The sequence below is a fragment of the Gavia stellata genome, chromosome 7 (genome assembly GCF_030936135.1).
Source record: "Gavia stellata isolate bGavSte3 chromosome 7, bGavSte3.hap2, whole genome shotgun sequence".
In the NCBI taxonomy this organism is placed as follows: Eukaryota; Metazoa; Chordata; class Aves; order Gaviiformes; family Gaviidae; genus Gavia; species Gavia stellata.
The window spans coordinates 42,311,227-42,333,728 of record NC_082600.1 but is presented as its reverse complement, the minus strand read 5'-3'; the positions used below and the strand labels follow the sequence as shown (position 1 = coordinate 42,333,728).

At 40.7% G+C, this 22,502-nt stretch overlaps 2 protein-coding genes across 2 annotated transcripts in view; both read right to left on the bottom strand.

Moving 5' to 3' along the window:
- Positions 1-393, bottom strand: part of SPTBN5 (spectrin beta, non-erythrocytic 5) — a 94,870-nt gene extending 94,477 nt beyond the window's left edge. The window contains exon 1 of the mRNA XM_009820859.2: positions 283-393. Within this exon, the coding sequence (XP_009819161.2) occupies positions 283-393 (111 nt within the window). The remainder of the gene's footprint in view (positions 1-282) is intronic.
- An 8,880-nt stretch (positions 394-9,273) lies between these two features.
- EHD4 (EH domain containing 4) overlaps positions 9,274-22,502 on the bottom strand; it is a 31,966-nt gene continuing 18,737 nt past the window's right edge. The window contains exons 4-6 of the mRNA XM_059819416.1: positions 20,568-20,980; positions 16,453-16,617; positions 9,274-13,903 (exon numbers count right to left, since the gene is read on the bottom strand). Coding sequence (XP_059675399.1) covers positions 13,367-13,903; positions 16,453-16,617; positions 20,568-20,980 — 1,115 coding nt within the window. The 3' untranslated portion in view covers positions 9,274-13,366. The remainder of the gene's footprint in view (positions 13,904-16,452; positions 16,618-20,567; positions 20,981-22,502) is intronic.

The window sequence follows — 22,502 nt, the reverse complement described above, 5'->3', positions numbered from 1 at the left end:
ATCTTTCTCTGAGATGCACCAAGACACAGTGGACATCACAATATGACAGGGTTGTAAAGTCTACAAAAGTGAATCCTGATTTCAGGGAAGACTGGTAACATGGACAATGGAGAGAGATGTAAGGTAAAATATACAGGCTGGAGCACTCTGGTTAGTCAAAGCCTTCCTTGCTTGTTTACATGTGTAATCATAACCAAAATATGTAAAAAATAACATAAAAAAAGAATACAGTGGGTAAAATAAAAACCAGAAAAAAAACCCCAAATTGAAGGAGCTACTTACATTATTCCTGAAGAAGACGTTGTTCATCCAGTTGGTGAAGGTTTTCTTTTGCATGGACATACGCTGCTCCTGCAGCTTTTTGATATGATCTTTTTCATATTCAGTACCCATGGTCACCTAGGAAGTCAGAGCCTCCAGTGAGGTTCTCAGTGCTGAAAAGATCTGCCTGGCCAGCTACAAAAAACAATAACATGCCCAGTATACATAGGGAACCCAGCCCCAATGGGTACAAGATTCAATACCACACCCAGTAAACCTTAATTTCCTTTTGCTTGTACTTTGCACTTTAATTTCATTCAATTTTGTTTTTAACTTACTTGAGTTCCCCCTTTTAAAATGCACCTCTAGTTTCAGGATGAAAATATGACATGTATCTATGCAACTTTACTTTCTTTCTTTCAGTCTCTCGCCGGTCACTTGATCCTGTGAGGAGCACCATGGTCTGAAAAGCCATCAATAACTTCCTTGGGTGTGCTGGAAGCACGTGACAGAGAACTGATCTTAGACCCTGCAGAAAGAGGGATCTGCAAATCAATTCCAATGCAGTGCTTGAGAGTGTGTTATGTTCTCTGAGGACTGGTTGAGATGCTGCTGTTGGCTTTCAGACCACAGTATTTCTAACAGAAATCAAATAGCCGCTTAGAAATGAAGTGGAACCAACTTGGTTCTTACCTCTCACAAATTCAGTTTTTGCATATCTGTCATTGTAAGGGTGGTGACACAGGTCCATAATCACATGGACAAGGTCCTGGGCTGGGAGTTGGGAAGCGTTATTCCTCTTCCCTAGGCTGTCACAGACTTGTCTGCCTCATCCATATCAGTGAAAAATCAGGCTTGTAATTCACCACAGCACACAAGCTGAACATTCAGGAAGATTAGAAAGGAGGAGTCTTCCTTTTAGAGTCTGTGACACAATAAACTAGATTTCAGCTCAGCTGAACAGCTCTTTTGGAGTCATTTGGTTTACATTTTAAATCTGTAACAGCAGTGACCTTACTGTTATGAAGGCAAGAGAATCATTTAAAAAAAAAAAAATCAGTGTAAGATCCTTTGCTACAGACATCTTTAGTGACCAAACATCATCTGCTTGGACTACTGCCATAATTATAAATATTACCTGGATATCAGCCAAGTTGCAAAACCAAGAAACCTGTAACAGTGGAAGAGGAGAGAGGTGCCTGCTGCTGTCAGCCCACTGCAAAGAAAGAAGGGAATGAAAAATTAACAAACTGACAAACTGTGGAGGTGTGGAGCAGGGTGACCTGCTTCCCAAATACTCTGTGTTCGTTTTGCAAAGGCCCGTTTCTGAGCTATTCTGGGCTCTGTGCCCTTTTAATTCATAAAACATGAAATACTGAAAAAAAAACCTATCTGTCCTAGTGTGAGAAGACAGCAACAGGGAACTAGCAACAGCAGCCACTGCAAATGGGAAGTTGCTTGCCTGATAGTTTTCTGTGCTCTAATCCATATGAAGAATTTTGCCATTTTACAAGATGAAAAGGTGTGGGACATGCAGAAGCAATGATTTGTTACTGCATTTTCTGTATTTTTTTTTTTTTGGCAGATGTTTCTTAGTCCCCAGTGCTTGACTTCTGCAAAACAGGGACAGCATTGAAGCCTGACAGTTCAGCAACAACACGGGGAAGGATCATGACCATAGAAGAAAACCTTATGAAAGGAAGAATTTAGCAAAGTTTGAAATAGAACTATAAAGAAAAACCTCACAATATTTTCGGATGTTTTGGGCTAGTTCAGCACTGCCTACTTTCTCCATCTGGAGAACAGATATTCAAAGAATTGCCTTTCCCTGCCAGAGGGGTGATATTAACTCACTCCCATGTAATAAACCTATATAGTTAACTCATACATAATGCCATTTCTGAATTTGCCAAGTAGTTCTCAGAATGTCTGTGGGCTCCTTTTTTTAAAAGGGTTGTTATCCAAGCATTGCAGCCACCCTGAACAATGACCAAACTGATTTCATTTAGGTGAGAAGGAAGCTTATTTGTTAGGCCACTGCCTCGCACAACAGCTCACCTGTTTTATTAAATTAAATTAGAAATGCTCCCTGCATCAGTAGGTAATTACCTGAAGACAGATCTGTAATAGATTATCTGCATTTGCAGGATGCAAAGGCGGTGCTAAGAGCCAAATGTGGCTATAATGATACATCACAGAAAAAAGATCAAAGAACATTAAAAAATATGGACTTACTTGGGTTTGGAGGAACTCCTTTCTGACATTCAGCAGTTGGTCATTCTGGAGAATGACTTTCAGTTGTAGATCCACTCCTATTCCTACGTTCAGCTAGCTGTTTTCATGCAAAGTGACCTTCGAATTCAGGAACAGAGACCAAGTATTTATGATCTACCTATGAACCTTTCATCTGATCTGTAGGAAATAACCCATCAGAACACAGTGAGTAAAGGTTGTCACAGGTCTTGTCCGATTCTTATGCTCAAAAATAGTGCATGAACAGCACCAAAATTGCTATAAAGCAGTGAAAAATCATCCACCATGCTGATGCTTTGGTAAAGAACGTCTTTCACAATTTCACTGAAGGCTCTGACTGATCACAGGCTGATTTTCTAAAGGGATTCTTACCTGGGAAATTGAACTTGACAATGGAGTCTGAAAATGAAAGCATGGCAGAGGGTACAAAGATCAGAGCAATTCCCAAGTGGTTAAACTGGGATACAGCAAATGAGAAGGTGAAATTGTGAAGTGTTGGGAATTTGCCAGTCACTGTGTTGAGGAAGCTCATGTGTACAGATACCTGCTGCTGGCAGGGCAAACTGGGATCACGATGGCAGTGCCAGCTGCTTCCGAAGTTTACTATTGATGGACTTCTCATTAATAACAAAAGGGAAAATAATTCTAGTAACTTACGTAGCAGTGAATTCTTTTTGTCACTTACAAGGTTGCACAAGCACAGAACTCATTGACCTGGCACAATTGCTGGGAACCAGAGGGTTGCTGCTGGGAATTGCTGCTAGAAAATGGGCAGGCATCTGAAATCAGAAGCTGTAAGTGAAGATGTCCAGCTCAGAGATGAGGTAAAGGAATAGCAGTCTTTTCCCTTCTGGCAAGTGTAGTTTAATTAGCATCCAAAAGTGACGGGAGGAAACACATAAGAAGAAATGAACAAACCCACCAAAACTCAGTACAGATAAAACTTGAACCACAAAATCTGTATCTTCATACACATCCTAGAGAAATGTCATACATAGTGTCACATAAGACAGCTAAAAATAGAAAATTGAATACATATGTTACAAGTATTACTCAAAATATTCCCTCCAAATTCCTGGACTTGTGTTCACCAGCCAACTAATACAATGTAATTCTTAATGATCATTAAACAGGAATAGGATAACAGGAGGAAAAGGATATAAATTCAGCAAGTGTTTACATCTCTTCTGTAAGCTCATTGCCTGGTTATAATTCCCCTTTTCTCTTTTCTGTCTTGCTTTTAGTTATACCTATGTTCTTCTAAAGGTAGGATTATAGGCTGTTGACTTAAATCTGGTACAGGTTGGCTAGGTTGTGTGTGTTGAGAAAATATCCTTGCTCCTATCAAATAGAAGGCAGAGGACCAAGTAGGTGAATTGACCCTGGATGCAGGCATTTCTCACTATTGCAAGTTAATTATTACCTAAATGATTAAATGCATGAAACACTGGCTTTGCTTTTTATGATGATACAAGGCAAAGATCTGGTATAAAATTTCACTAACTCCTGAATATCTATCTACAGTTCAAAGTTAAAATAGTAGAAATTTACGTGACACTGATAAATAAAGCCATTTCCTCAGTTATTTATATCCTAACAAGGTAAGAGGAAGGGTACAACAATATTTGTGTGCAGTTTCCTGGAGGGACCAGGAAAAAAATCACCCCTCCAGGCTAATTATGGGCCCTCTCTTGCTGCCTTCGCAGGAAAGGGGAGCCTTGCCACTGACCTCAGGAAGGAGAAGAAAGGCCCAAAAAGCACCCTCCCCTTGCCCTGTTTTCAGTCTGGAGTGGTTTCCCATGATGGCAGCAGCATTTTCTTGTTTCTTAATGGGAAGCATCCTAATATGGGATTCCCTTCTGCAAAGTAGCAGCCATGTAAGATGTGTTAGTTTTTTCTAGCACCCTTTCTTATTATCTGCCCACACTCTTGTTCTGCTTAAGAGGGAAGCAGAGACCGTGGAGATCAAACAGACCTCATGCCCAAGCAGCATGGCTTGCAGCCCCAAAGCTCTTCTGCCCCCAGCCCTTCCCCCACTGCTCTTCCACTCTTGGCAACACCATCTGAAACGAAGAGGGATGTGACACTTCCTTTCTACCTATTTGAAATTTTATTTGTTTTTTTGAAATACAGTTAGTCCTTCTCCTCCCACAACATGTATGTGAATTCCAGCTCCTCTCTAAGTCGGAAAGAAACGTTTAATCCCCCTGTGGCAAAGAGCGTAAAAGCCACAGTCAGAGGACCAGCGGAGGGTTGCAGATGCGGAGATGATGCTCCCACTCCCACCCCTGACCTGAGTGAGGGCTGATCGCCATGAGCTTTCCCAGGACAGCAGAGCCCTGGTCCCGCGGAGGCCTCCCTGGCCCTGCTCCCCCCATCGTTGCCCTCACCCACAGGGATGGAGGAGTCTGCCAGAAGGGAATACATTCGCACAGGTGGGTGTAGATGCCTTCATGTGCCAAAGCGTCCCTACATAAGCCCATTCACCACTGACAGTCCTGTAACTAAATGAGCACTTCACTGTACCAAGCTACTACACCCATGCTCTGAGCTGTCATTGAGCAAAGCCAGCTCCGATTTAAAAGCCATGCGGCCATACTCATGCCTGCTCTCACATAGGACTGAGTTTATTCACGTGGCTCAGGTGAAACATTTGGCATAGCCTGTCACCCTCCATTACGTAAGCTTTGCACACACACGTTCCTGAAGGTACGTGAAAATCCTGTCTGATCTCTGCTAAGGAGAAGGTTCTCCAAATCTCAGAGAAAATAAGTACGTTAAGTGCAAACACATGCATGACAGCTCAGTCCTCTACCCCCCACTGTGTCTCCAGCCATGTTGCTTCCACATGTAAGAGTCTCAAAACATCAAACATCCAGGCCTTGACTCTGTAGAGTAGGAAGGCAGCCCCCTCTCAGGGCCATGGTCTTGTAGCCCACAGCGTGCCAAGTAAGCGCAGAAACTAGCCTGCTGCCAGCAGCCCAGGTCCCACAGGTAGCCCTCCCCTCCGCCACCCTCCCCAGCTCCAGCAAACAGCTGATGTTCAGTCTCATCAAGGCAGCGTGGACACAGGTGAGATGAACAGTGATCCCAGAATATTTCCTAACCACACCTTGAATTACAGCAAATCTTAGACCTCATCGTAACACAGAGGAGCTACGCTTTGGATACTGAGAACACTGGAGAGCAGCAGGCAGTACTTACTGCAAGAAGCTGTTTGCTCATTTGGGATACTAAGGCTGAAGAAAAGTTGGGGAGTTAGTCAAAAGCAGCTTAGGAGAGGTGTGGAGACCTCCAGCCGTCAGTCTGCACAGATTCCCTGCTTTCACAGGCCTCTCAGCTGAACTTTGTCCCTAAATAGCCAAATACCTCTCCCAGCTTCTCTCCCTGAGGGGCTCCAGCTCACCTCCCCCAGGCACCCCCCCCCTGCCCTCCACATACCTGCCTTCCCTGCGACACCGTCACCAGCTGCTTCAGGGTGCCACCCACCCGCAGGCAGGGGGGTCCCGGCGGATGGAGCCCCAGCTCCTCTTAAAGCTGAGTTCTGCCTGGGAGGATCTAAACCAGCATCCTGGGATGCCGGGTTGTTATAAACCTCAGCCTCCCCATGCTCTAGTCTAAACTAGAAGTTGCTTTTCCCTTTGAATAGTTGGCTAGCGGCAACATGACATCAACAGGGAGCAGAATTCAAGCAGAACAGTTGAATTACATCATCCAAAGGAACTGGAGCCCCTCGCTGCATTTGAAAAGAGGACAGCTTAAAGCAAAATCAGATGGATTTATTTTTCCTGGCACAAAGAAGTTCAGTCATCTTTTTGAAACAGAAAATATACGTTTGCTTGTTTAGTCATGAATTAAAGACATTTTCTCCTTGGAGCTGTTTATATTATCTTGAAATTTTCCTTCTGTTTCTGAACCTCAAACAGTTAACATAAGAGCTTCAAAGGCTTTGTGGGATGAACACATGGGACAGAAGACTTTAATTCTCTTTCCATTTCATACAAACATAGATAAAGGGTTTCAAGTGACACAATAGCCTTACTATTTTGAACATCATACTGAAAATGGGCCTTAGAAATCGCTGCATTGGCACTGCCAGATCTAACCAGTGTATTTTTATCATATGGTTCATATTTTTTCATTTTTATTCATTGCTACTAAGGGAGACCACTGCATGAGGGCAAAACTACTTCTCCGTTACAGCTGTATTTTCGGGGGTTATTTGTATATTGGAGTGATAAAGCATTTAGCTCTATTTACTGATGAAACAAAATTGTGAGACTTACATGCAGGTTGGCCCCCAGCACCCTTAGTGCCAGAACACTGCACCCTACCCACAGGGATGGCGTACGCCACGGTGTGCTCTCAGGTTTTGGTCCCCCACTGCCCCGATCAGCAGGTTACCGATTACAGTCACAGCTCCCTCCCAGCCCAGACTTCCCAGTTTCATTGTGAAGGCCACCCAGTCACGTGGAATGATTGAAGGTAGTTGGCAAAAGACATAGCATTGTATAAACAGTTAACATTAAGCGTGCAAATTTTAGCAGACAAGAGATAAGACAGGGTAGTGCAAAATGAAGGAAAATTGCAATTAGTCTCAGTTGTAGGCTGAAATTGCCAAGCCCTGAACTTACTGGTTATAGTTACATTGTTGGTTAATTTCTTTCAGACTAGACATGGAATGAATGCATTTTGAGAAAAAACACAGTATGATCTGAAATAGGAAATCATTAAGCATAAGCAGCATCTTTCATCAGGTCCTTGTTTAAAAATATTTCTATGTATGATTATATTGTTTTAATCTTACAGGGCATCTGTAATACAGCATCCGGTGCGAGATACATACCATCCATGTAAAATGAGCTACTTTCATTACAATGAAATCTTCAGAGCTCCAGACTGAAGTGGAATATGGGATGCTGAGCTAGCAACACCTTTGAAAGAACATGGACAAGCTCCAGCTCAGAGAAAAGAATAGGTGGGAGAACAAGTTAGACTTGGCAATAATGCGTTTCCAGTATTCACTGGACCAGAAAGTAACTGTGAGCCCACAGTCTATCACCAGGTACAAATCTGTGCTAACGTGAAGTCTGTGGGGAAAGGGAGAGGAACCCATCTCACTACCACGGTTTCCATGAGAGAAGATATTTTTCCCTCAGAGGTCAGAAAAGCTGTATAGATACAGCACTTCTGAATAGAATTGTGAAAAACATGTACACCTCCTCCTGACTTGTGTTTTGATCGCAACAGGTGTTTGCTGGGTTTGGGCATTTATTTCCAGAAGATGCTCATTGCCATGAATCCCAAGCGAAGGGAGGCACCTTCAGCAGATGTATTTGTTCCTCTGTCTAAGCGTCGCAAGGCAACCAACTCTTTCTCCTGGAGTTTCCTACCCAAGTCAGGCAGGCTAGCCCAAGGGCCAAGCTTTCTGAAAGGTCCTCTGCACTCAGGTAGTACTTGCAGCATGATAGAGCCTTGGATCAGAGAAGCTCAGAATAAAGTAGTGTCTGCTCCAAAGCCCTTACAAATACACCAAACATGGGAGCCAATGACAAGGTTTGGAGAAACTAAGTGGTACAGTAGGGATAAATAGAAATATTTCACAGTTTAAGGGTGCCAAATATTAGAAGTAATAATTACTGCAGAACTTGCAGTTGAACCGGTAGTGTGGACATTCATCCACTTTTCCCGTTGTCCAAATATAAACTGTGGATTTGAGCAGAACATCTAACTATGAAGTGTGCTGCAAATCTTTCAAAGTGTGAAATGTCTTGTACAGGGAACATGTAAAACAACATTCTGCTAAAAAAACCAAACCCCCCCATCTCCAAACCCCATTAAAACATCATCTTCTCTAAACTATTTCTGACTTGCATAAGGAAGAGCTCAAACAAGCCACTGCAATTCAACTGCAGTGCAGCCTCCAGGAGCCCACAACATATTGTCTGCATGTGAAATACTTGCTTTTGTGTGACATATGGCATGACCACCATGAGCATAACAGCCTAGCTTGCTAACACTGCTACATACCCTTTAACTCTGCAGCAACTTAGATTTGCTAGTAGTAGGATCAATAGCTGAACCGTAGCATCCTGGTGGCACAGAAGTATCTTTGGAGATGCTTCAAGTTGTATGTATATGGGAGAAGGAGAGGGGCAGGAGGAATTAATTTAAGCACAACATTAATATGAATGTTCTATTGATATAATTGGTTATTTATAAGTAGTAGGTAGCACAGTGTGAAAGATGTCCTTGGATTTTTTGGGACAAACATATCAGCAAAGTACTTTTTCCTAAACTGCTGTTTATTCTACTCTTATTTTTCAAGGTTAGTACCCCCACTAATGTTAAAAGAAGTGCCTCTCAGCTCAAGTTTCAAGCTTTCAATCCACAGAGGAAGTTTTTGATTTGTCTTCCACACTTGGACTTTAAGAAGTTTCCATGCTTAGACATTAAGAAACTCCAAAATGACATTCTGCTATAAAAAGCTCGTTACAGAGAGGTGCTGGGTTTTTTTTTCCCCCTTTTTAAATACAAATTTAATTCTGGAGTCAAGCCTTGGCATGGGCAGTAATCTCAGCAACAAGTTCAAGGACACAGAAGAGAAATAGCCAAAACCTTCTATGGATACATAAACCGAGGTGGGAAAATAAGCAGCTTATCAAATAGCTACTATGCCTATGAGCCTAAAGTAGCAGGATTACAAAATTCTAGTCACTGAAAGATTACCTTCCAGAAAGAAGCTTACAAAAGAAAATCTCAGGTAGTTCAATATTAGTTTATTAAATCAGCAATTTTTATCACCACCTTCTAAAAATGATTACAAAGCATATTAAAATATATTACAGTATCTGCAAGGAATTTATTGTGTAATAAAAGTGCAACAATAATGAACTTACAACTTTGTTTCCCTAGTTGGACAAACTGAAGCACACTGCGCAGATCAAGCCTTCCCTCAAAAATTAGAGTGCCTTTGAAGTGAAAACACAGTATTTAACAAAAATATGAGAAAAGGTGAGCATGTGAAGTAGAAAACAAAGTTCATGTTCATTCTCTCAGTGCTAAGTTACACATACCCATCAAACCATACACTTCAAACTCTCCTTGAACTCCAACAATATAAAGAGCAACCAAAGGGAGTGCACACTGTGAAGGGAAGGAAGCAAGGAGAAAAAGAGGGCACATTTCAAGTACTGGGGATGAATGATGCTGTTGAAAGTCAGGGACCAGTCAGGGACTGCTGCTTTTGAGACCAGGTTCCACACAAATCCTTACCATCCTCAGCTAACAACTGGGACATCACCCTGACCTAAGAATCTTTGTTAACTCACCATTTTCAAGCTGTCACAGCTTTAAAAGGCTCTCGCTGTCCTGTAGTGTGGTTATGAGTGGTAGCCCCACGTTTTCTGTTCCAATCTACAACAAAATTCTAATTAATTTCTCTGGAAACAGAATTACGGTTGGGAATTAAAACTGTGTTGTGGAATAGCTGGAAAAGAGGTAAAAGCAGCAGTCTCTACTTCAGTTTACAGCAGCAGACTACACCAGTGGGCACTGATTTCACAGGATGAATTGTTGACAGTTTTGAATGGTCTCACAGCAAATGTAATCAAAATCCTAGGCATAAAACGACCAACAAATCCAACATCTTAAGTCTTTCTTCAGCAGATATTAGTAACATCAAACTGAACACCAAAGGTTACTTCATACTGCTGTTCCCAATAACTACTCAGAGAACAATTTCATGAGAGAAGGTAATCCTGCTCACTTCTCATGCTCCTAACACATGGACCCACTAACTCCACAGAACATTATCCAAACTGTTCCATGTGGCTGGTTTAACTAACTGAATGGGCTTGCAGGATCCAACAAGCCAGAGAGCCAGCAAGGCAAATGGAGTAGGCCCACGGGTCTGTAAGGAGGTGAGAAAAAAGATGCCTTCCCCTGAGCAACAGCAGCCTACTGTATCAGTTTAGCTGTGCAGGAAACTGCTGTTTAAAGTCCACATGAAGTGTACTTTATTCCTATCACCTAAGTACAATGTTAGTGCACTGCACCAGATATCTAGAAATACACTTATGCATGTAGCTCTGCATGCTGATCCTGAAATACTTCTATTCCTCCAGATAAACAGAGGAAATCCACCTGTACCTCCTATACATGCTTCGTGCATTCCTCTTCCAAATTCTACAGGAAAACAAAGCAAAACATTTCAGGCCCACCTAGACAAAATATTTTAACTCATCAAAATGATGCATTTCAATTTGTCTCCCCTAAGCCCAAGTTAGCACACTGTCACAGAGACTGAAGAAAAGGCTGTGTTCTCCATTTTCCTACCCGTAAAGCTAGAAAAATAAAATAAATTCACTGAGAAACTATCCTGCTCCTCTCACTGAAGGAGGATGTTTCTACTGGCATGGGATCACATGGCTCCAATGCATTTGAAGCATCGCCCCTGGAAGCTGCACGTGGTGGGAACTCAAACATGGGTCCACCCCGGAACCCCGTGCTGCTAAAGAGCAAGGTAAGGCAGAGTCAGAAGATCAGCGACTTCCCAGGTCCTCTCAGCTTTGCCCACGCTACAGTAGTCACAATACACAAGCTTGCTTTCTTTCTCCTGGTGGCTTTCCTAACTAAGCTAGTCAGGTTGGTCATTAGTGTATGAATTTGTTACTGACTGCAGACATTACACACAAACAAGCATATCTTACTACTTCTGCAGCCTGTCTTTTTTTAACAACTCCTGCAATGTCTATAGACTACTTTTTGTTCAATCAAAAATAAATTACATAGAAAAATCAGTTACTCTGCAGATGTACAGTCACACAGGTAGACTCATGGTCAAGTTTCACAGCTCTAAAGTGCACAGAGGTGCACTAAAGCTAATTTGGCTCCTAATTTAGGTCTAACAGAAATGAAGTTGGTATGCCTGAATGATAAGAGAAAAACCTAAAGAATTAAAAAAGCAAGAAAGTCCTTAAGAACAATTTAACTATGCCAGGATATCCTTGATAAAGGCCCAGAAGCCTGGCAAGGTAAAGGTGTTCTGTCATTACTTAAAATAGCTTCATTGTTTTCCCATGGTAGAGCCCTGGCCAAGTTCATGGTGATTTCACATCAGAATAGAAAAGATGCAGAAAGATAAGAGGTCCTGAAAGATCTGAAGTATTAAACCTGACTGGCAACCTACAAATGTATGATTTGAAAAGAGAAGCTGAGGCTCTTAGGTCACCTACAAATCCGAACACGTAAGTGTGACTAAAATCTTAACTGGGAGACAATACCCAAACTACTTCCCTCCCCATCCCTACTGCAAGGATGCTAGAACACTTTCTGGCTTGCTTTGTTCTCAGAAGGCATTAGTGCTACCACTTACTGAGACTTAAAGAAAAAGTGCTCAAAACTACAGTACCTTTGATGTGTAGGGTATTTCATACTACAAATGGAATACAAGTCAATTCCTGCTCACATGCATAGAGCAAAACTGACTGCCAAGTTTGATTTTAGAAAAGAACTGGCCCTCCCTGAAAGACACAAGTTCACAGGGCCAAATATTTGCGTTCTTTTAAGGTACTGATAAAAATCAGTTGTAAGCAGCCAATATGTTCAACTTTGATTGTGTTGTTAGAAAAACGAATGTTTATTAAGCATCCATTCCTTTCACAGATTATTTTCAATAAAGGAATAAGATCTGGAGGGACCAGTCTATCATTTATTACAGCCAATGAAAGATTCCTGTTAGCCTCCCCATCTTTTAAATCTGCCACCATAGGAATCAAATCTCTCTTTTGTGGTTGTCAGCTACATGTTGGCAAAAGAGTTAAAAACTTCCCTTAAAAATATTATATATAAAAAAATATACAGAGATAACTGTATAATTACCTGCAGATAGAAATTAAATACCAATGAAAATTTCAAAGCACATCAAATTGTCTTGGGAAGAGACTGACTTTGAGCAATGCACCTTTTCTGAACAGAAAGTGAGACTTGATTTCCATGGAAATGTGATTTTTTTTTTTTAGCTTATGAAAACATTCTGCTGCCACTTTGAACAATTCAGAAATTTGTCTGCAGAGCAGCTAAACTGAAACCTCAAAAGAAACTCCAAATCCAAGGAACAAAGGAGATTCAGTTCTTCTAATGATAATACTGAGTAGATAGTGCGGTATAAAACTGAAGAAGCAGTTCTTCAGATAAAAAGACACAATGATGACAGACTGAAAGAATAATTTTAATATTTTGCAGTTCTAGCTATAATCAATAAAGTTTTGAAACAAGTCTGCTCATGTTCTGAGCACTTAAAGACTCCCCATTACTCTTTTTCTAACCTGCTATTAAATAACAAAAAGAACAAAAATAAAATTTCCTTTTATATCATCCTTTTCTTAAGCTACAGAGATGATGACATTCACTCGATGCCTAAAGTATGTTTTTTAGCACAGCAAATGTTCCTTGCATAGGCAGGTGAACTTAACATTTAGAGCTTCCTTGCACTATTTAAAATAGTTTGGAGAAACTTATGGTTGATAAGTATTTAGGTTTGGTGAAGGTCAGTGATTTTTATACATGGTCTTTTCTGCTTTATGGTTGTAAAGGCAGCAAGACACAGAAGCAGGACTTCAAAAACATTTTCACCTTACAATAGATCTATACAAGGCACTTGTGATAAGCATGCCTGAGTGAAGGTCAGCAGGGACAGCTACACAAATGTTTCCCTGCTACCATGCTTCTAATTTCAGTAACTTGCATGAAATGTGCTGTGAGGTTTAAGGATCTACACTTAATTTCAAATTCTGGTGGTTTCAACATGTTTGTTGAAAGATTTCCAAAATCCTCATTCTCCTTCTACTTTTCACTCTGCTGTCTGGAGAGGTTTCCTGTGAGATGGTGGCACCAGGTGGGAAGGTAGCGTGCCAGGCAGTTCATATCCATCCAGTTTAATCTTGATGAGATGTTTTGCTAATGCAAACTCCTCATCATCCAACATCCCATCGCCATCACAGTCTGCAAGCTTCCAGATCTTCCCCAAAACACTGTTGGGTAGTTTAGAAGTCACCATCTCCTTCTTCGCACTAATCCCAGATATTTTGCCATTGATTGGTGACAAAGTGTAGAAAATCTCATCATAAGCAGGCTTATCTTTGGCAACAACCCATTCATCTTCATCAGCTCCTTCCTTAGCACCTTCTCCATATCCGTGGCCAAAAGGTCCTGCCATGGTGCCATCAAATGCTCCACCATGCACGATCTCTGTGGGCATATTGCTCTCTTCCTGTCTGATCAGGCTCATCAGGGAGGCAATTTTGTTGGCCAGCATGTTATCCACAGCTTCAATTAGCTTTGGTTTCAAAGAATGAAATTTAGTGAAGTCACAAGTCTCTAACAGCTCCTGTCAATGACAAAGATTTCAGTGACAGCAGTTAGAAACATTTCCAATACACCGAAGAGGTTAAAGAATGGGCTTCAAATTAAAATAATCTGCTATCTTTTGAAGCAGTTTCCATAACCGAAACTCCTCCTGAAGAAGAAGCAAAGCTGACACGCATGTACATTACGCCCAATATATTGATCAAACACACTAAGACAATTTTGCAACAGTGTATGAGCTCGTCTATTAAATTACATTTACAATACAACTTTCAAAATGGCAATGCATAAAAACATGGCAGGTGGAAAGTTGTTGGGTAACATTCATCATTTGGTGATTTTCTTCCAAACATCAAAGAAAGCATACAAGTATGTCTTCAGTCCTGCTAGCATTTTTTATGCAAGTGTTTAAAGCTAACAATAAATCCAAGAGTTTGCAGGACTGATCTGATTTTATAGATTAAACTTCTTGTTTGTGGCTAGGTCATGAGGAAGTGTCCTTTATCAATAATGAAAAACTGAGTTGGGATAAGAGCAGCAGCGTTTTTATAGAAGTGCTGCCAGGACTCATGAAGTCATATTGTCCCTGCAGAGTTTTCATTTGTACATAAACTCCTAACCTCAGTGAGATGTTTAACTAGGTGATATGTGTTATTCCAACACAAGCCCAAGCATGTTTTACACCAGAGCGTTGGAAAATTAAAAATGCTTTAGGCCATTATTAAAAGATTTCTACATGCAAAATGCTAGCCAGGAAGAAACAGTTACAGTGGCAACTGTTAAAAACCCCAAACAACCCCCCCCTCCAAACCATCTCAAAATGGTGTTAAACTGCTTTAACAAAACACATCTATCACCTCAGGGAGCTGCTCTCATACATATCAGAACTATAATGATATGAACCCAAGAAACATGAAGCACAGGCAAGTGGCTTTGCCCATGCACACAGAACTTCGGATTTCTTAAAGGAAAACCACCAACCAACAACCATCTCTCTGTTCAGGTGACATTTATACAGAATCACCTGATTTACGGCAACTGTTCAGTATAAATTTATGATATGCAATAAATCTTAGAAAGCAAAGGTCAAACCTGCTATCTGTTTTGGCATAATTTTGTTTTCCTCACAGTTTTGCTCATTATTACACAAGTGACTCATCTCTCAAGTATATATTTGCTGCCATCTGCTGCTGAGGCTTAGTGACATGCACTATTAGTTTGATAAAGTTCCATGCAAATTTTGTTTTAGTATTCAAACTGACAAATGATCACCTCTCATTCTCTCATTTCATATCACCAACAAAAGTGGCACGGAAAGAAAGAGTCAATTTTTCCCACACAACCCCCTATTAAAGCCTATCTCATGAAACCCTTCCAACAGTCCTGCCTGTGAAAATGTAGCTGAAATAGATCTTGTGCTTCAGCTACAATTTACTGTCTCATGCCAACAATTGATTCCCAAGTTAAATATTTTAGTTCATAAAGGAAACTCGTGCATCCCTACAGATAGGTGAATCAGCCAGTCATCACTCTTTATGATTAGCAGTGTAGGTGTACCACATAAATTGTCAGAATGATACGCAAGTGTCAATCTGGAAAACATCCTTCATCACACTCACGACTAGCCCACGGTCAGAGCAAACTGCAGGCTCCTGATCTCATGTTTTTCAGCTTCCAAGCCGAATTATCTTTTAATTCAAAGGCCATTTAAGAAGCCTAAGATCTGAGATCCAAAAGTTGCAAATTGAGGCTTGAGGAATAAATTGAAAAGCATTGCTAACACAACATCCTTCCCTAGGATACTCTCTAAACAACTCACCTCAAATCAGAGGACAGAAATAAAAACGTGAGAAAGTGACAGAAAGCTGGTAGTAAGATTGCATAAAGTTCAAAAGAGGAACATGAGACAAAAGATATTTAAAAATTAACAATAAGAGTATAAATTGAGAACTTCTATCTCTCTTCTTCACAGACTACAAGCTCAAAAGGACAGGAAAAAACTGAAAGGCACCATTTTCAGAAGAGACAGGGTTTAAGTTGGATTTTCCAGATAACACATTGCCTTTATTACTCACTGGCAAACAGTATCAGTAAGAGCAAGAACAGAGTAGGGTAAAAATGAAAAATATGTGACTAAGGATATCTTCACCTACACAAGTATATGTTAGCATTACAAAAGCAATATAAATACCCACATTTAGGACAAAAAACAAGAACCAGCTTAACCTGTAAGTGTCCACTGCCATTTTATTTGCACAAAATCTTTAGTACTAACTGCCATGAGGGACCAAATACTGACTAAAAGGATAGCAAGTCTGATGCCTTATGGCAATTTCTATAGTCCTGTATCAGTGGATACACACTAAGCAAGTCACCAATTTTTTTTTGATCTGCACTGCTTCCAAGTCATGCTAACTCCATAACAGACACATGGTTGACTGTCACTTCAGCTGCTCTGTTGCTGAAGACCCTAAACTATAATGCTGAGATACTCTGTCCTACCTTTTCCAATTTGGCAATCCTGTTGGAAAGTTAGTATTATTTCAATGGAACTGTAATCTATCATCTTACCTGCATTTTCTTGACTTCAGGGAAGTCCCCTGCTGAGATATGGTATTCCCTTTGCAGCTGGATGTAGATCTCCGGTAATCTGCTGATCAGTTCCTTCTTCTTGTTCTCTTTTCCAAACATAGAGGGCATTTCTTTTTTCAGATAGCTGATGATATAAGCATGAACCTAGGAAGAAACAAAACTGAAATCAAGACTACTGTTTACCTACACTTGATATTAGTGTTCTTCACCCAGGTCATAAAAAGAAAGAGAAATAATATGTTTCCCTAAGTCAGCTCAAGAATAAATTATTATGAATTATTGTTTCTAGAACTTCATGTTTACACAAACAATTATCAACTAGCTTTTGCTGCTTTCAGCATTCCTTTGAGGGACAGAGAGAAAGCAAACACATGTAAAAGAAATACAGATGCACACTTGCAGTTGAAGGAGAAGCATGGTACAGCATTCTATCAGTACCAACAGTGAGAGAAAAAGTAAGGCCCCAAAACCACATCCTGACACTACATGCTTGGATCACACAGAGTGCCAGCCATGCTGGTCCATCTGTCTCAGTGGTAAAGATCTGTAACTCCATTTGCCTCACCAATTATTGTGGGAAGCAATGGGATAATGCCTCAAGTAATCCAAGAATGCTAAGTGGCAGGGCTATCTAATTGAAGTGACATTGCATTCCTACCTACTTGTTCTCAGAAAAGTGAGTACCTATAGTCTATATTTATACAGCCACCAGAGGATGACAGAGCACTCATTATACTATAAGAACAGCATGCCATGGGTGCCTTGCAAAGCCTTAGGGAGAAAAGCAGAACTTGCCAGCATATAAGACATTAATTTAGGATGACAAGTCCTAAAACACATTGATACTTGCAGAGCTCTTAGAGTTTCCCATCTGCTGTGATCAAGATAATCCAGCACTGCCATCAAAACACCCATCCTGGCCATGCAACCTCCTTCCACCCCTACCCTGAAACATCCACCTCTTCTCCTTTAGCACCCTCCCACCACCTTTCACCACCAAAAGGATCTGCTTGGCCACACAGTGAGTGATCTGGTCCAGGACAGAAATGGTGGCTGCACTTAAGTGAGGTGAGTTCACTTATCCAGTTCATTGTGTGGACACTGATACTCGTTCTGCACATGAGAAGGAAGCGCAAGGGCAGCCTTCTTTTGGAAGCAGTGCACATCTATCACAACTTGATGTAATCCAACTGCTTTCCTAAGCTCTGACCTGGCCAGGACCACTGAAGTCAAATGACCTCCACAACAGGATAAATCTTTACGGAAGTCAGGTCCTTCTTCATTAAAAAAGGATGCAGCTGTTCCCAAAACAGAAGTTACTTATAATTTTCACATACACAGAAAAATAAGTTAAAAAGTAAGAATGTCTATCAAACCCTTGAGCAGTAAAAAGCTGAAATTTTGAAGGTTGGAGGAAGACAGACTACCACAAAAAAGCATCAGTAGAAAAAAGTGATTACGTAGATGTGGTGTAAGTATAATACTTAATACCCACCAAAACACAACAGAATGTGCCTTATAGTATTCTGTACAAACCTTACGCAACCTGTACAAGGGAAGTGCTCTCCCATTCCTTTCCTTACTTATTTAGGAGGCTTAACAGAAACTGGAAGAAAATCTCTTTGTTTTTAAAGAAAAATGGTGTAACCAGTTTTATTTGCACATCTTAAGATCACAACTTTCACACAACATCACTTCCTCATATCTAAAAAGAGTGCATGCATTTTAATTGCAGATAAATCTAAATTTCTACAGAGGAGGAAAAAAATGAACAGCATAAAGCAGCAGGGTTTCTGCATAAAACCATGAAATTTTCTAATAGGGTAGACGAGTATTTCTCCAGAATGACAGAACTGATTCAACAAGGATATTTCCAACAGACTTTATAAATAATTATAAGTAATTTTACGGATCTTATGTTTAAAATAATACTTCTAGCAAAACCAGAAAAGTATGTTTATAGTTCACAAGCACTAATAGTTTCACATGTGTATGCTAAGTGGTCTAATGTCTGCCAGTATGCACATGTGCTTCTTGTAGATAAGAACAGTTCCCATCTTCAAAATGGGATAGTGAGTCACAGGACTTAAAAAAAAAAAAAAGAAAAAACCTAATGCCCAAATTTGACAGCAAGTTAACAGTTTGGTTTTGGTTACTGTACATATTTTAGAACAGATTAAGAACAGAGTGGCATAGAAATAGGACAAAAATTACCATGTGATGCTGTAAAAAGTGTTTTTTGAGTGTCAGTACTTTAAATTCAGTTTAGAAGATAGAAAGACAACACTGGAAAGATTAAATTGCTGCTTTCCTGCAGATAAACAATTTTCTCCCCTTCCATAGCTGTCTAATTAGCATGCCCTATGAGCACTGTATTTTGTATTCATCTTTATCCATTTTTATTTTACACTACATAGAAATACCTAAAGACAATCCATCTGACACCTTTCCACTTCCAAAATGATTGTAACAAATGAAAGCAAAAAGCTCCCAACAACATCCACAAAACAGATTGAGATCATAGCAACTTTTAACACATCATCAGGAACATGATTTTAAATGGAATTTTCAAAGAAGCAACTGCTACAGGGTGCCCTACAGCTCAGGCCACAAAAAAACCTTTAAGGGTATCATTATAGTCAGAGAGTTAATTAAGTCAACATAAGAAGTGGTATACATCCCCACACAACTATTCTTGTATCAATGTAAGTGCAAGTCCTCTTCATTTTTGCTTAGAAGTCCACATGAAAATGTGTTCCAAGACAACTGCATTAACTCAACTCACATTCTGTTTGATAACTGCATAGGAAATTAGAATTTCTTTCTGGTACCACCAGCTTTCTCCCCAAGTATTTCTGAGGTTAGTTCTCCTTTTCCAATCTTCCAAATAACTTCATAATTCTTGAATCACCGATTTTCATTTTGTTCTTGGGCTTTTCAAAACAAGAAGCTTGGCAGTGCTTTTAACTATTATTCTAACAGCAGCTGCAGTGCTACAACAGAAGAAACTCATTGCAGAATCAGAGAAGCATTTCAGACTGCAACCAAAGCTTATTCTAGTCAGGCTGTGAGAAGAACGGACAGACGAAGCTAGCGTTGTTAAGCAAGGAGCCTGAAGGTTAGTGTAAAATACGACCTATTTGTAAAACCTTCTGGTTATTAAAACTTGGTGATAATTCACAAAGCTTTAAAGTAACATCCACTCATTCATCAAAGATAACTAGAGACCTCTCAAAAAATTGAACGGGTTTTCAACAGTCCGCTGTAGACAGTCACAGCATTGTCACACACAGCCTGCCCGTGCACACTAGTTAGCGACTGTAAGTTGCACGCAATGCGTGTACTCCTCCAGAGCTGAAAAGAAGGGGGACTGTGACAGGGACTACCTACAGTGGGGCCCATAACTCATGTTGCTTGATAACGAGATGGGTTTTTCTGGATATGATGGCACAATGTCTGTATCACCCAAGTGTCTCTCTGACTGGGAATGAAGAAGATATAATCTGAGAGGCTCAAGAGTTTCAATCTAATACACAAGCACCTCTCCAATTCATCAATATCTGTGCTTCAACAAGACTGAGGCTTTTAATCAGTCTTGTATTGCAGGGTATAATATAAATGCATTTGCTCAAAGTGTTCTTCCACAGCAGTTAGGCATTAATATGCAAAAAAGCATATGGAAGCTTGCATATGAGTAGTTTTGGTTGTGGTTTTTTGCCACCCCCCCCTTTTTTTTTTTTTTTTAAGAGTTCTCTACATATCAGCTATTGTTAAAAAAAAGCAGTTTATCTCCAAAAAGTAACATTACCTCGCTGCACAGTGTAAAAAAAAAAAAATTCACTCTCCTACCAAGAAAATAGCTTTAATGGCCTAAAAAGCAACAAATCCCTTATCTAAAGTTAGGGAGGCATCCCAGTACAAGTCTCGATTTCCTCCTACTTGCTTCTGTATCTTGGCTGGTTACCTCTTCCTTGAAAAACTGACAATTCAATCCATTTGGTGAAAAACACACAATTTATAGGTAGAGAAAGGACACACTGAAAGAGATTGAGACTGCTCATTCAATTAAGTTAGCATTTTTAATCTTTTCTTACCTTTGCAAGTCTTGCCCTCTTAATGAGATCATTGAGTTTCCGCACAGCAGCCTTCTGCGGGAGACTCTGTATATCCTTGAAGAGATCCTGTGCCTCTGCTTCAAAGAGTCTTCGATTCTCTGTGTTTCGGAGAGGATGGGCCCAGAAGGAGCCAATGTAGACCCGCAGCACCTCTGGAGTGTTGATCACCTTTCCCAAGGACCACATGAGTGCACCGTAGACCCTCATCAGCTGCTGTGTGTCCACTTGGTCAGCCTTATTAAGCACCACTCGAATCTTGTCATCCTGGCCCCGGAATGACTTAATAGCCTCTGAAAACTCATCAGATATATCCAGCTTATGGGCATCAAAAAGGAGGATGATGCGATCGACCCTTTCAGCAAACCACTGGAGGACTTGGCAGAAGTCATAGCCTGAAGGAAGAATACACTGTTACAGTCCTACCATTCAGAAAGCGAGTCTCAGAGAATGTAGGGCTGGGGATAGAGAACAAGGGGATCATAGGATCTACCTGGGGGAAAAGAGGAGATGGACCACCTGGAGGAGAGTGTCTGTGGACAATGAGGTCAGGACAACTGTATCCCGCATTTTCTTCGACCGGTCTCACTATTACCGCCTTTTGTTTTTATCACTGCCCTTCCCTCAACCTTGCCATCCGTCTCTTACGTCACCATCTTTCGTGCTGCTGCGAGTTACCGCCTCGCACCCATGTTTGCCTCTTCCCAGGAGTTCTGGCTCCAGCAGAGCACTCAAGCTCAGCAGGTCTGTGAGGCTCTTATCACAAGCTCTCTTCATCACTGTTAACACAGGCCACTCATGTAGTACTGCCTATCTGTACTCACAAGTAAAACAGCGCAGGTGCAGCACTCCAGCATAAGCCAGCAACCGAAAATATTTGGATTTTAAAACCATTTCCAAACTCATCTCTCCTTGCATTGCAACACTTACTGTTATTTCCGCCACAGCAGACTCAGAGATCCAATTTACAAGTAATGCGCCTGCATTGCTGATGGCACTGGGGACATGACAGGTTACAGAACACAAGCAGTGACCATTCTGATCATCTGAAACAACCTTTTTGATGTTCTAAGGGAAAGCCTATTCGTAGCACCTGTCTGAATGCTTTTTTAAGTGCAGCTGGTACCTAATCCACACAACAAACAGTATTCAGGAACTCCTTATTCAGAAGTGACACATTTAATCCGCAGAGAGTCACCACTAGTGATGTCACATTGGGCTTGGCATGGATGTGACTCATCTTGTTGGAGTAAGGAACAGCAAGGTATGAGGTGGGAGCTGACATCCCCCCCCCCACCCGAAACAAATCAGAGCTAAAAGGGTTTGGGGACATTGTAAAGTTGCTTAGCTTTTCTTAAAAGAATGCTCGATCAGTCAAGTCATTACTTGTTATACCTTCAAGGTCTTGGTCTTTAACAGGGAACCCAAAAGCAAATCAACTGTTTTTGCTTTCCAGTAGAACCTGACTAGGGCCAACATCAAGAAAGGCAGACATACATGAAAGTAATAGGAAAAAATGGTGAAATCCAGATTTGTCATGGAGCATACTCGTGCACGTTTAGCAACACAGGAAAGAACTCAGTCTTAAATAGTTTGTTTAAAAATTACAAATAGCATATGAAATGAAATCCAGAAATTCTAGTTAATAGTAAGAAAATGTCACCAGTTACTTGCCTTCTCCCCCCCCCCCCCCCAAAAAAAAAAAAAGAGATCATAAAACTTCACTAAAAATCCAGTACAGACACATCAAACTGAAAGGAGAGGGCTACGTTAAAAAGCTTTTATTAGGATCCAAAAGGATGATGCAAGTCAGACTCATTAACCGGCTATACAAAAAAAAAGCCAACATAACCTTTCCCATTAAAAGGATTACTTTGTAAGGAATGCAAAATCCAGCCCTTTTCCAGATAACACTGC